The sequence below is a fragment of the Abrus precatorius genome, unplaced genomic scaffold (genome assembly GCF_003935025.1).
Source record: "Abrus precatorius isolate BTA unplaced genomic scaffold, Abrus_2018 Scaffold10, whole genome shotgun sequence".
Taxonomy (NCBI): Eukaryota; Viridiplantae; Streptophyta; class Magnoliopsida; order Fabales; family Fabaceae; genus Abrus; species Abrus precatorius.
The window spans coordinates 23,243,511-23,257,790 of NW_020874292.1; the positions used below are offsets into that span (position 1 = coordinate 23,243,511).

The following is a 14,280-nucleotide window of genomic DNA, read 5'->3' on the forward strand; positions in this document are numbered from 1 at the left end:
AAATTATAAAGATAAAAATTATAATTAATATTATTAAAATAAATATAAATTTATAAATATTTTTATATAAATCTAAACATATTATATTTAACTTATCTTTATGTTATCCCTACTTTGTTTAAAGTGGAGGAAAAAACTACTCTTAGAGTCAGGCGGTCTAATAGGGACTTGTAACATGACTTGATCTTTTTAATAAATAAATAAGACTTAAATTTTTTTTTAAAGTCTATTTAATTAAATAAGTCAGGTATGAGCTGTTTCCAAAGCCTGTTAAGCTTCATAGACCGACTTATTTATATATATATATATTATATATATATATAATATTATTATTATTCAAATATTAGTATTTAAAGGCATGTTTACAGGCTTAAGCCTGATGGTCTATTAAGAAATTTTTTTGTAGTATACTTTATTAATAGACTTTAGGTTAAGGTAAGCCATTCAAACAGGTCAAGTCATGTAAAAAATAAGATCTTTATAGATAATAGGCCAAATTCAAGTTCAATAATTATGCTACAGAATTAACCTATTTAGAGTGAGGTCTGACATGATTTAATCTAATTTTTTACCTAACTACTCTAAATCTTTTATCATGTCATGTCCAAGCTTAAAAAAATAAAATAATTACAATAATTAAAAATATAAAATATGAATAGTTAGAAACTTAAAACATATTTTATTAAAAAATAAAATAAAATAAAATTATAACATACTTAGAGTTCAGTCAATATCTATTGAATAATTTATCAAATTAATAGTTAATTAAGAGTTTTGTACTTTCTCTTGTTCTATATCATCTACGTGACTAATTTGTTGTAGAAGCATTATTTTTTTTCATTTAGTAAACATAGCATGTTTAGATTTGGTTCATTATTTCCAATTAAATTGTGTTTATTTATCTCTTAAGAACATTCTGTGGTGCGTGTTCGAAAACGGTATATGAATGATTGGCGTGTTTTAACCATGTCCGGCGAACAAATAATAATTTAAATGTCCAAAACAATTATTCATGTTATAAATTATAATACTTGTTAATATTCCTTACGAGCATTGTTTCACATGTATTAAAATAACAATTATAGAACTATTCTTGGACAATGATATTATACTTGTTTTAAAAAAGTGCATAATAAAAGCGTATTTTATTTTACCCCATAAAAATAACATAATAATTTAATTTAAATTTGTATTAATACGACTGTTTCAATAATTTTTTTATAATTTTTTCGAGGAGAGAAAATGAAACGAATAAATATAAAACATATAAAACAATTACTTACAAAACGACGAACATAATCGAAATATCCAAAACGACGAACAGTTGAAATGAAGAGCAAGCAGTTAATAAAAAAGACATCAGACGCCAATTGCGACCTTTCAAACAGATAGGCTTCCAAATATGCCCTAGAGAAAGATGTTAAAAAATAATAAATTTTAATTTTAACCCTTTTATTTTATTTAAGATTAGTTAAATTAAAAGGTTAGAACTCAATATTGATGTTCATGTGATGAAACATATAAATAGCGAGCCTGTTTCAATGATTTTAAAAATATCAAATATTTAAAACAAATAATTTAAAACAAAAAATCATTGAATAACTGTATTAAAAAAATTAAAATAAATACCCAAATAATTTTAATATTTAAAAAATATTTTAATTTATTTTACAATTATTTAACTTTTTTGGTATATTAATAGACCATGTTTAAGCTAATTAAAGGATGGATAATAAATCCGGATTCAGATATATAATTACTCAATGAGTAATAATTCACATGAATATGTCACAATAACTTATCTAAATTAGAGCCATTATTATCCGTACTTAATAGTTGATTTTAACATACAATAAAAGATTAAGAAAAAGGAAATGATGGCAAAAGTGTAAATAGATGCTTATAGGCAGGGGAAAGAGGGAGCCAGGGAGGGAGTGGACGCGTAGCCATCAGCGGGGCGTGGAGGGAAAGCTATCAAAGCCTAAAAATAAGGTGAAGTGGATAAGACTGTCCTCACATATTCATCCACGGAATCAGTAATCATCTTTACTCTCTCTCCTTTTAATATTCAAATTCAATTAATAATTAGTAATAATAGTTACAATAAAATACGGAAAATGTTTCATCCGGGTCCCAATAAAATTTTTGTTTACACAGAAAAATGTTAGTGTTATGTTTTCTAATACAATTATTATTAATAATTAAAATTGTGTTACAAAAGAGTTTGTTTCTATTCTTATTCATTATATATATGTATATATTTTAAAATAAAAAATAAAGAAGAGATAAATACAATGTTAAATATATAATTATAGGATGTCAAATAATGAAATTTATAATTTATACTAAAATAATAATGTTTGAGGTCGCCACGCCACGTGTCCAACCAAAAGCTCTTGGTGATGGCTTTGAAGAAGAGTGTGTGACAGGAAACTGCAACTGCTACTCCTAGACTCCAGAGAGAGAGAGAGAGAGAGACAGCATGAAACTTTGGTGTGGGTTTTGGAGTTGGGTTTAGAGTTTAGATCATTGTTTATCGTCTGTTAGAGGGAGAGAGAGAGAGTTATGTACATAGGTTCCATGGGAAGGTCTTTCAAGGACTCCTTGAAACTGCTTGAAGCAGATATTCACCACGCTAATACCCTGTCAGTTTCTCTCTCTCTTTCATCATTCTTTTTTTTCTTTCATACCCATTTTGGAAAAATCATTCTTTTGGTCAATTTTTGTTTGTGTTGTTGACTGTTAGACTCAGACACCCTTCATTTATTTCCTTTTTTTTTTAGAAAGATTTTGTTTTATTTTTTGAATTGGATCATGAGTGAAATTTATTTTGGTTTGGGAATGATTTTCTGGGCTTGAGCCCTTGATTTTTGTTCCAATGTATGTGCTTTTCCTCTTCAGTCAACCATCAAATTTGTTTCATGAATATGATGCATTTAATTTGCTGTAAATTCATGGAATCATGGTTCAAGTAATTCTCAATTTTCTTTTATCATCCACTCCATTCACTGTACCTTATCTTCCGAGAGCCAGACCCAAAAGCTTTGGTGGAAATTTTCATCTGACTTCCACCTGTTTGCTTACTACTAGTGACATAATATAAGTTCGGGTTTTTTATTTTGTAAATGACTGTATTTTACTGTTTCATCGTGTATCTTATCTCCAAAACTTTGCTTATTTTGGCTTCCATTAAAGCTGGATAATGTGGTTATGAGGACAAGATTTTGTTATTGTTTTCATAATTTCATTTATCTGGACTTTTGTTTTGTGTGTACAGTATTTTTCTCCTTGGATGGTATGCGTGAACTTGTCACCTGTTGGCAGGGGTTGAATGGTCCCCTTAGCGATTTGGCTGTTAGTGTATACTGCATCTGCATGATGATTTTGATATCAATTTGTTGCTCCCTGATCTCTGTTACACAATGCATTATCTTTCTCAGTTACAGTGTCAGGCTACCTGGTTTATTTTTTTTTTGGGTTCAGTGTTTTGAAGTTTGTTGTTTCTGTGATGAGCCTTTAGTAAAATTTGTCTAGAGGAGCCACAGATAACAGATTTCTTCTGAATGGCGTTCCTTGGAAAAATGCCTTTTCTTCCTTGGTCCAACCATTCTTATAAGTTATCAGCATAAAGTTATCCCTTCATCGTGCAATTGAATGTGTAGGGCGTCCGATTTTCCAATGGAATATGATGGAGCGTGCCTTCAGATGAGAATGTCATACAGTCCAGCAGCGCACCTCTTTCTCTTTTTGGTGCAATGGACAGATTGCAATCTTGCAGGAGCTCTTGGACTGTTAAGAATCCTAATTTACAAGGTAATGTGTTTGGGTTTTTGAATGTTCAAATTGAACTGAGAAACTTGGTCAAGGTGACAGTTGACAAATTTGCCTCATGCTGCAGGTGTATGTGGATGGGACAACTACCATGTCAACTCATGAAAGAAAAGCAAGTATTAGGGAATTCTATGGTATATCTGCCTTTGTTTCGTAAATATATATGATAATGAGTTGGTTTGCATTACAGTATATGAATTTCCGATGTATCGATTTTTTTGTGTTGATCAGCTGTAATCTATCCCTCTTTATTGCAACTGCAAAAGGGTATAACTGATACAGAGGATAAAAAACAGAAGGCTGTATGCATGGAGAGGTATTGTAAAAGAGATGATGAGGAACACGGACAATTTTCAGACATAGACATTGAAAGAGAAGAAGAATGTGGAATATGCATGGAAATGAATAGTAAGATTGTGTTGCCTGACTGCAACCATGTCATGTGCCTGAAATGTTACCATGAATGGTACTCTCTCTTTTCTCTCTTTTTGATGCTCTCACACTTCCCTTATTTTTTATGGCCATGAATTGTTGATGTTAAGAAGTATGAAGTTGTGAGATTGTTTCAATTTCTTCTTGATTCTTTCTATTTCTCAAACAAAATGATTTATGGTTGTTTTTTTATTTGGGTCAGTTAAACCCTTTCAAGTATTAATGGAGGGGATGGGAGGAAAAATAAAATCTCAGGATAATTTTGTCAGCACGGTTCAATATAAAGCATTATGCCTCCCCTCCCAAGTCCTCAGAATTTTGGTAAGGAGCCAAAAATAGAAGAGGAGGAATCTTTGCCTCCTCACTTCCCCTCCACTTCCCTCATCGTGAGTGATCATAATTGTTATTACCATGTAAAGTATGATGGCTTCTGACATGATAGACTTTGCAAGCAGTGTAACAGAAATAGAATAATAGTCATCAGTCTCATCACAAGTGTTCTGAGAATTCAGTGTGACTGAAGGTGTGATGCCATGAGAGGCACCGTGTGTATATAGGTATGGGATCTCATAGTTCTTGATGTAAATAATCAATTAAGAAGTTTCAAACAAACCGGTGTTAGATTGAGAAAGAATTGAATAGAGTTGATTGCATCTGTTTTGTCAAGAATAAGTAGTTGCGAAAGGAAGTTATCTTGTATATTTCTAGGTCTTGGTCCTAAGCTGTGACGCACAGGTATTCCAAAAGTGGGGATGCATTTGTAGTTTTGTATCATATCTGTATCCAATATTGATACTTGTATAGTAAGCTTAAATTCATATTTTTGGGCTGCGTGTGTGCACAAGTATGTTTCACACATGCCCCTCAAAGTACTTGCCAATCTCAAAATTTTACAATGTTGGAGATTCTGCTGTTGACTTGTGTGGAATTGGAGAATGGGAACAGAGTGGTTTCCTTAAGGTGGGAAATGGGGACGGGAACAGTGGACCTCTAATACGGCCCATACATTCGTGAGCCCAGCTAACAGTGAGATACCCGGGCAGCAGATACGTGAGGGAGAGAAGACCTGGAAAGTATACTCCAGGAGAGGTAAAAGGGTGACACGTGTTTAAAAAGGGAGGACTAGTCAGTTAGGCTGAGTGGGTTGTTTTGGGGCCCACTAAAGATGGGAGGTAGGGGAGTTGGTTATAGGTGAGAGGAAGGAATCAGGGAAAGGCAGAGAATATTCATTTTGATCTAGCAGCCATTGTGGCTTGGGAATGGGAGCGTGGTGCTCTCCTGAGTTACTATCTTTTGTTCTTCGTTTACTGTTGCTAGTGCAATCTTTCACATTTCCTTATTCATACAGCAATATACATATATCAGAGTATCTCTTCCATACTTTCTTTCTCTTTTTTGGTTGTGTTCTCTATCAATTGGTCCGACCTGCCGGATATAAACGTGACGGAGGAGATGGAAACGCGAAATCAAGCTAGGTTGGAGGCGATGGACCAGCGTTTGGGGGTGGTAGAAAGGACGTTGTCGGAGTTGTCGGCAGCAGCGAACGTCGTCAACCAGGGACAACAACGCCTGGAGCAAGAGATGAAGGAGCAGGCTGAGTTCCGCAAATACATTGCGAGTTTGGTACGGAGACTGGAGAAGATGCCGTAGAACGAAGAGTCGCCAGAATCACTTGTGACCGCTGAATCGGAAAACCGCACAGAGAGGGACAGAGAGAAGGAACGGTCGACCAGAGACACTCTCACTATGGACAACCTTGCAGGGACTCTAGACAACCTGTTCACAGTGGCCAGGCGCGTGGAGTTACCGGTGTTTGACGGCACCGACCCGAGGGGATGGCTGATTCGAGCTGAGCTCTATTTTTGCGTGCATCAGACTCCCGAGGAATCGAAATTACCTTTGGCTCAGGTGAGCATGAGCGGAACCGCGATCCATTGGTTCACTATACTAATGGAGATACACTCGGGGCTGAATTGGACCACGTTCAAAGAGGAATTATTGGAGAGGTTTAGTGGGCTCGAATTGCAGAACCCGTATGAAGAATTGGCAGCATTACGGCAGAAAGGAACGGTCTAGGAGTTTGTGGAAGAGTTTGAGTACTTGGCTTCGTTGGTTCCTCGCCAGCCCGAGCAACAGTACGTGGGCTACTTCCTTAATGGGCTTAAGGAGGATATTAGGAATTGGGTTCGAGTCCAGAACCCAGAGACGCGTCTTCAGGCCATGCGTGTGGCCCGCAATATTGAGATAGCCCTAAAGAGAGGCGGAGGCCCACCCAGTAGGCTTGGAGGGCAGCGAGGGTTTACGGGAACACCGTTTCAAACTTCCCGACCCAACTCTCAGCATCAGGCCTGGAATCGAAGTCCTCCAGATGCTAGTGTTTCGCCGAGGCAGGACAGGAGATCGGGTGGTCCGCCTACAGGGGGAGCAAGCCCAGAAACGTCCAAGGCCCCAGGTCCGGGCACGAGGGGAGTCCGCCATCTGACATCTCAAGAGTGGGACGAAAGGAGGAGGAAGGGATTGTGTTTCCGCTGTGGGTTACCATATAGCCCTCTTCACAAGTGTGCTGAACCAAAAATGAGGGTCATCCTCTTGGGGGAGGATGAGACAGTTAATGAAGAAGGTGAAGTGTTAGTGGTCGAAGAAGAGGAGACAGAAGCGGGGAGTGGTCAAGAGGAAGGGGAGTGTAAAAGACTAGAATATTGGGGCACGGCTGAAATTTTTCAGACACAGGGGCAGAGTGCAGAGGAGTTATCTTCAATGAAGGTGGAGGGACAAGTCGATGGCATCCCTATTCTGATTTTGTTGGATAGTGGTGCGACCCACAACTTCATCTCCCCCAAACTAGTGGAGTCATTGGGTCTATTAATTCAGGAGGCTAAACGAATGAGCATCAAGCTGGGCGATGGGTATCGAGTCATATCCCCAGGAGTGTGTAGACAATTTCCGGTGAACATTGGGAACTATGGTTGTTTGATAGATGCTCATGTATTGGACATAGGTGGGTTGGATCTCATTTTAGGAGTGGCCTGGCTTCGCACTCTGGGAGAAGTGAGGACCAACTGGCAGACAATGACCATGAGATTCCAGAGTTCGGGACAAGAATTCACTCTACAGGGAGCAGCACGGCCAGGTCAGGTGGTTTCTTCTCTACATAATTTGGTTCGCAGTTTTTATCCGGATAGTGCTCAGTCCTTTTGTTTTGCTGCGAGGGGAGAACAAGAAAATAAGGAGGATCAGATCCTGTCTTTACAACAACAGCGACAACTGCAGGGCTTAATGTCCTCAATGGCAGTGGTATTTCAAGAGTCTACGGGGCTACCTCCTACAAGACCGTGTGATCATGGGATTAATTTGCTGCCTAGACAGGGTCCTGTATCAGTGAGGCAATACAGGTATCCGCATTTTCAGAAGAACGAAATTGAGCGGCAGGTGCGAGAAATGTTGCAACTAGGACTCATTAGACCCAGTACGAGTGCTTATTCCAGCCCTGTGTTATTGGTGAGGAAAAAAGATAATACATGGCGTATGTGTGTCGACTATAGAGCTCTCAACAAGGTAACGATCCCCGAAAAGTTTCCCATCCCAGTAGTGGAAGAGTTGCTGGACGAATTGCATGGAGCTACCTACTTCACCAAGCTGGACCTTAAATCCGGCTATCACCAAATTCGTATGCGCGAAGCAGATATAGAGAAGACTGCTTTTCGGACTCACAGTGGTCACTACGAATACCTAGTGATGCCATTTGGCCTCACCAACGCTCCCTCTACCTTCCAGGCCACCATGAACGAGCTGTTTCGATCTTTGCTTCGTCAGTTTGTGTTGATTTTTTTTGATGATATCCTGATATACAGCAAGGACTGGGCATCGCATCTGTGACATCTGAGAGCTGTTTTGAAAGTGTTGCAGGAAAACAGATTCTATGTCAACCCGAAGAAATGCCGTTTTGCACAGAGGGAGGTGGAGTACCTAGGTCACATCATTTCAGAAGCTGGAGTTGCTATGGATCCCATCAAGATTAAAGCAATCTTAGACTGGCCAATTCCCGTCACTGTCAAGGGAGTCAGGGGATTTTTGGGCCTCATGGGATACTATCGGAAGTTCATATGCGGGTATGGCAAAGTGGCTCAACCTTTAACAGCATTGACAAAGAAAGAGGGATTCCACTGGAATGTGGAAGCACAAAATGCTTTTGTTCAGCTGAAGCAGCTCATTACATCAGCTCCTGTTCTAGCATTACCAGACTTTTCCAAGGTGTTTGAGGTAGAGTGCGATGCATCGGGCAGGGGAGTAGGGGCTGTGCTCATGCAAGATCGCAGGCCTATCGCCTATTTTAGTAAAGCACTAGCTGACAGGAGTTTGTCCAAGTCTACATATGAGAAGGAGATCATGGCACTAGTCTTAGCCATACAGCATTGGCGTCCATACTTATTGGGAAGACAATTCGTGGTTTATTCTGATCATAGAAGCCTGAAATTTCTATTGCAGCAGAGAATTACCACTGCTGACCAACAATGCTGGATTACGAAGTTATTGGGGTATCAATTTGACGTTAAATATAAACCCGGAAAGGAGAACACAGCGGCTGATGCACTATCTCGTCGCGATGAGCCTGTAGAATTGAGGATGATCAATTCTTTTCCACTGTGGGTAGAAGGAAAAGATTTGACAGCAGGGGTGCAAGAAGACCCATATCTCAAAAAGATCATTGCTGCAATACAGTCGGGTGCTAATGCTAAGGCTGGGTACTCTTATACTTAGGGAGTTTTATTGTATAAAGGAAGACTGGTGATACCTGCGAACTCTCCCTGGATTGTTAAGTTGCTGGATGAATTTCATAGCTCTCCACAAGGCGGCCACGCAGGATATTATAGGACCTATCGCAGATTAGCTGAAAATCTGCACTGGGTGGGAATGAAAATACAGGTCCAGCGCTATGTCCAAGAGTGTGACATCTGTCAACGTTACAAGTACTCTACACTGTCGCCAACTGGCTTGCTGCAACCTTTGGAGATTCCAGAGGTAGTGTGGGATGACTTATCCATGGATTTCATAACTGGCTTACCTAAGTCTAAGGGGTTCGATGTCATTTTGGTAGTAGTCGACAGGCTCTCAAAGTATGCCCATTTTATTTGCCTGAAGCATCCGTTTCCTGCAAAAGGGGTAGCTGAAGTATTTATAAGGGAAGTGGTTAGGCTCCATGGGATTCCCAAGTCGATAGTCAGTGATCGTGATCCGATATTTCTGAGCCATTTCTGGACAGCTTTATTCCAACTATATGGGACAAAGCTTAGGATGAGTTCTTCATACCATCCTCAAACGGATGGCCAGACAGAGGTTACCAATCGCTATGTGGAGGCGTATTTACGCTGTTTTGCAGGAGAACAGCCAAAAGGGTGGACATTCTGGTTACCCTGGGCTGAGTTGTGCTATAATACTGCCTGGCATTCCTCTATCGGCACCACACCTTTTGAGGTGGTCTATGGTAGGAAACCGCCCTCGGTTCTGAGTTTCGCACCCAGTGAGACCAAAGTGGCAGCAGTAGCTCAGGCTTTGATCGAGAGGGATGAGGCTTTGAATCAACTTAAGTATCATTTGTCTAGAGCCCAGCAGAATATGAAGAAACAAGCAGATTCACATAGGAGGGAGGTCTCTTTTCAAGAAGGGGACCAGGTTTACTTAAAACTCAGACCACACAGGCAACATTCAGTGGTTCAGCGTATTAACCAGAAGCTTTCTGCTCGGTTTTATGGTCCTTTCACTATCCTCAGACGCATTGGCCTTGTTGCGTATCAGCTGGATCTACCCCCATCGTCCAAAGTTCATCCAGTTTTTCATGTTTCTCAGTTGAAGAAAGCTGTGGAGAATCGAGTAGTGGAAGCAGCTCTACCCTTGGGTCTTGAAATAGACATACAGGAGGGTATCGAACCAGAAACAGTTCTGGCTGGAAGAACTCAGCTGCAAGATGGGACTGCTGTGGCTCAATGGCTGATTAAATGGAGAGGACGTCCAGCTGAAGAGGCTACATGGGAGGAAGATTTTGTCATGCGTAACCAATTTCCTTCTTTCAGTCTTGAGGACAAGACTGTTCCTCAAGGGGTGGCAAGTGATACGGCCCATACATTCGTGAGCCCAGCTAACAGTGAGATACCCGGGCAGCAGATACGTGAGGGAGAGAAGACCTGGAAAGTATACTCCAGGAGAGGTAAAAGGGTGACACGTGTTTAAAAAGGGAGGACTAGTCAGTTAGGCTGAGTGGGTTGTTTTGGGGCCCACTAGAGATGGGAGGTAGGGGAGTTGGTTATTGGTGAGAGGAAGGAATCAGGGAAAGGCAGAGAATATTCATTTTGATCTAGCGGCCATTGTGGCTTGGGAAGGGGAGCGTGGTGCTCTCTTGAGTTACTATCTTTTGTTCTTCGTTTACTATTGCTAGTGCAATCTTTCACATTTCCTTATTCATACAGCAATATACATATATCAGAGTATCTCTTCCATACTTTCTTTCTCTTTTTTGGTTGTGTTCTCTATCAACCTCCTTGCTCCCTGTACACGCAGGTGATTCCCTATTTGTTTTTGATAGAATGCTCTGTTTCGCTTGTGATTTGTACACGTCCGACTGAATGGAATCATGAAAGATTTGTCTCTTAAGGCTCTTGAATCTCGATGCATTGATAATCTGCGCCCTTTATGTTAATGGCAGCTGTTATGCTGTTAACTGGTTAGGTTATGCTGAGAAACTCTTAATAATTATTCTTTTCAAATAACAAGTTAAGTCTAGTGATGTGCTGTAACTGTTTGCAATGTCCGGATCTAATATGGTTCGTCAGAAACTCTTTAAAATTTCTTTGTTTGACATGACTTTCTCTGTGTAGTTGTCTAACCAAATCGCCATGCTTGTGATCTGATTCTCGTTGAAATTGGTAGTTATACACCTGCTGTATTATTTTGAGGTCTCATATCTTCTTGGCCCACATCTCAGTATATGAAATTTTAGTTACTAAATCACCGTATCTCCATGTTTGTGATCTGTTCCCTTGTTTAGTTGAAAGGTGTATGTTTTTGCAGGAGGACAAGATCACAGTCATGCCCCTTTTGCCGCGACAGTCTTAAGAGAGTGAACTCAGGTGATCTGTGGGTATTCACTGATAGTAGGGACGTAGTAGACATGGGGACAGTGACAAGGGAGAATCTTAGAAGGCTTTTCATGTACATAGATAAGTTGCCTTTGATCATTCCAGACTCCCTTTTTGACACATATGACTCTCACCTAAGATAAGTGATTGCATCAGACAGATTTTACTGTCTGGATGAAGGCTAGTTCCCTTCACATTTAGTCACATAAATTCGGTAAATTTAGTTTATAGAGTTGCAGTGCAGTGCTTGCTTCCCATGTCTTCTAGAAGTATCCAGCCGTGTTAAATGTGGGTTGGGGGTGAAGTTGAGATGGTAAATTGTATCTACCTCATTTGTATATCCTTGTACAGATTGAATTTCGTATGTTATTAAGAAAGAGGTTTGCGTATTGTGTGCCTCTGATAGTTTAAAATATTTATCTCTTCACTGATACCCATCTCCCAAAACAACTATTATTGCATCATGAATCCACTTGATGGAAATATCATCAAATGCCAACTTCACTAATATCAACTTGCGGTTCTCACGATCACAACGGCTAATGTAATTTTTTTAAGTTCATTTTCGGCTAATGCACTTTACCGCATGTTGTAGTGGGATTTGCCATGAAAAAGATCCATTGCAGTTGACATATTAACTGCATCTCTGCATGCGGAGTGTTGTTTAATTATTCATCGGGGTCCACGTGTTTTTAAACTTTAAAAAATTGGTTTTTTAATGCCTACTTAAGCATAAACAATATAATTATGACGTATTTGTTTTTTTAAAATTTATCTTTGATAAATAATAAAGATAAATGTTGATAGTATTGTTAAGTTTAATAATTTTAAAATGAGGATAAAAAAATGTTATAATTTTTATTAAAAAATAAAAATTTAGTTAATTTTTATTTCTTATTAATTTATATAATTTTTGTTAAATGTGATTTATAAAAAAGAAAGTTGATAAGATGAAAAAACTTATATATAACATGGACAGGGAACAGCCTAAAGTGACGAGGGTCACGTGAAGTGTAAGTTTAGATTAGTTTATGCTGAAAGAAAATATTTTCGAACGTTGAATGCAGTCATGCATCCCATGCAGGTCAATTTTGAACTACAGGCGGTCCATACTGGTTTGTTGTGGAATTTTAAATAAATTAAAAAAAACTTTGGTAATTTGAAATGGGCCGTTGATTTTGAAAAAACAAGCGAATCTAATGCAATTTAGTTCACTTATGATAAAGTTGTAGAAATTTTTGTATGGTCTTAAGTTATGTGATTCTTATAATTTATAACAAAAGTAATTAAATGTGTTGTGATATTGGTACAGATGGTTGGGACCACCCATTCGGAATCATTCACAACTTTTTCCGCATACAGGAGTTGATGGCACAAAAATATTGCAAAACTAATAAATGAAGCTAAATTTGATTACATCAACGGTGAAGGATTATAAAGAAAGTTTATACTTTTATGTTCGAATAAGGGTAAATAAGGTAGAAATTAAGATACTTGGAGATGGACATGGGACTGCGGATCTTTTGCATCAGGAAATGAGAAAAAGCTGGATGTCCAAAATAACGAATACCAGATTGAATGGTTATGATTTGTTTAATAAGTAGTATTAAAGTTTCGATTAGAGGGGAGAAAATATATGAAAGGAGTGATCCCATTTTCATCACTTTCTTTGTGGGGTTATTTCTATTTTTGGAAAATTAGCCCCTTCATTCCATTCCGTTTTCATTGTATTATTTTTATGTAATTCTGTCACAATGTCATTAACATTTACTTCTTTTTGTGAGAAACATTTATCAACTACAAGTATATAGTTGAGCTTATTAATTGTTTCATTAAATCTTTATTTAATCTATAATTATTACATTAATGCTTTCATCTCTTCATAACAAAAAATACTCGCCTAAAGGAATTCTTAGTCAATATTAAATAATTGTTGGACATTATAGACAAGCAAGATAAGAAGTATACCATTTGTTTTAAAATATTTGAGGTCAACTATTGATGAGTTACTTAAGCAACTCTAATCTAAAGTCAAGTTTTGTTGTCTCCATTCCTTAACCATTTTAGGTAATTGAGTGTTACGCTCAATTTTCTTTAGTTTTAAAGATTAAATTTCCTTCAATGAATCTTTACGGTTAAACAATTCTTCACTTATTATAATACATTGGATGAACATTGTTTAACTATTGTTACAATTCATCTAGACAAAAATGGTGCTCTTTGGTATCAAATGTTAACTCACACTAATTCCTTTTATTCATGGGTTGCTTTTACATGAGCTCTTAAACTTGAATTTGGATCATCCCTCAATGAGTGTTTTAGAGTGAAACTATTCAAATTGACACATGCCATACTGTACATGATTATTATGTGCAATTTATAACTCTTGCTAACAGGGTTCAAGGAATTCTTCCAAAAGCAAGTTGGATTGCTTTATTGGTAGTCTTTAGCCTGATATTTATCGTAATATCATTGCTTAAGTCCTAACCACCTTAATTTGATTTGTGTCCCTAACCAAGTTATATGAAAAGAAATATGCCACTAAAATATGATCTTATAATTTCAACCCTTGGCCTAAAACAAAAACAACTCAAAATAGTCTATTTATTAGTCAATCCATCCAGTCAACCCTTCTACCCCTATTTTTTTCCTCACCAAACTAGTCCATCAATACTAATAACTTGAAAACCACAAATGTTAAAAAAATGACTCTAGCTGAAATGCAGCTATGAAGGAAAATATGATTGTCCTACACTTGTGATGACAAGTTCACAACAACTCATAGGTACCCAAACAAAAAGCACCTTATTCTGCATATGAAAGAAGATGACTCGAGTGAATTACAATCACATTCTTGATAGTAGTGAACATGTTGATAATCAAGATT

The 14,280-nt window shown here is 38.0% G+C and overlaps 1 protein-coding gene across 4 annotated transcripts; it reads left to right on the forward strand.

Moving 5' to 3' along the window:
* The first annotated feature begins 1,877 nt into the window (after nt 1-1,877).
* Nucleotides 1,878-11,821, forward strand: LOC113870088 (E3 ubiquitin-protein ligase AIRP2-like). 4 transcript variants are annotated; one of them, XM_027506703.1, is made up of 6 exons: nt 1,878-1,888; nt 2,589-2,645; nt 3,663-3,813; nt 3,899-3,973; nt 4,116-4,297; nt 11,326-11,666. In XM_027506703.1, exons 1-6 carry the CDS (start codon nt 1,878-1,880, stop codon nt 11,534-11,536), a joined length of 687 nt encoding a protein of 228 aa, XP_027362504.1. In that variant the 3' UTR covers nt 11,537-11,666. The 4 variants fall into 4 exon arrangements, with proteins under 4 accessions (XP_027362504.1, XP_027362493.1, XP_027362489.1 ...); XM_027506692.1 differs by having other exon boundaries at nt 3,899-3,965; nt 4,063-4,297; XM_027506695.1 differs by lacking the exon at nt 1,878-1,888 and adding an exon at nt 8,515-8,523 and having other exon boundaries at nt 2,455-2,645; nt 3,899-3,965; nt 4,063-4,297; nt 11,335-11,666.
* The last annotated feature ends 2,459 nt before the right edge of the window (nt 11,822-14,280 follow it).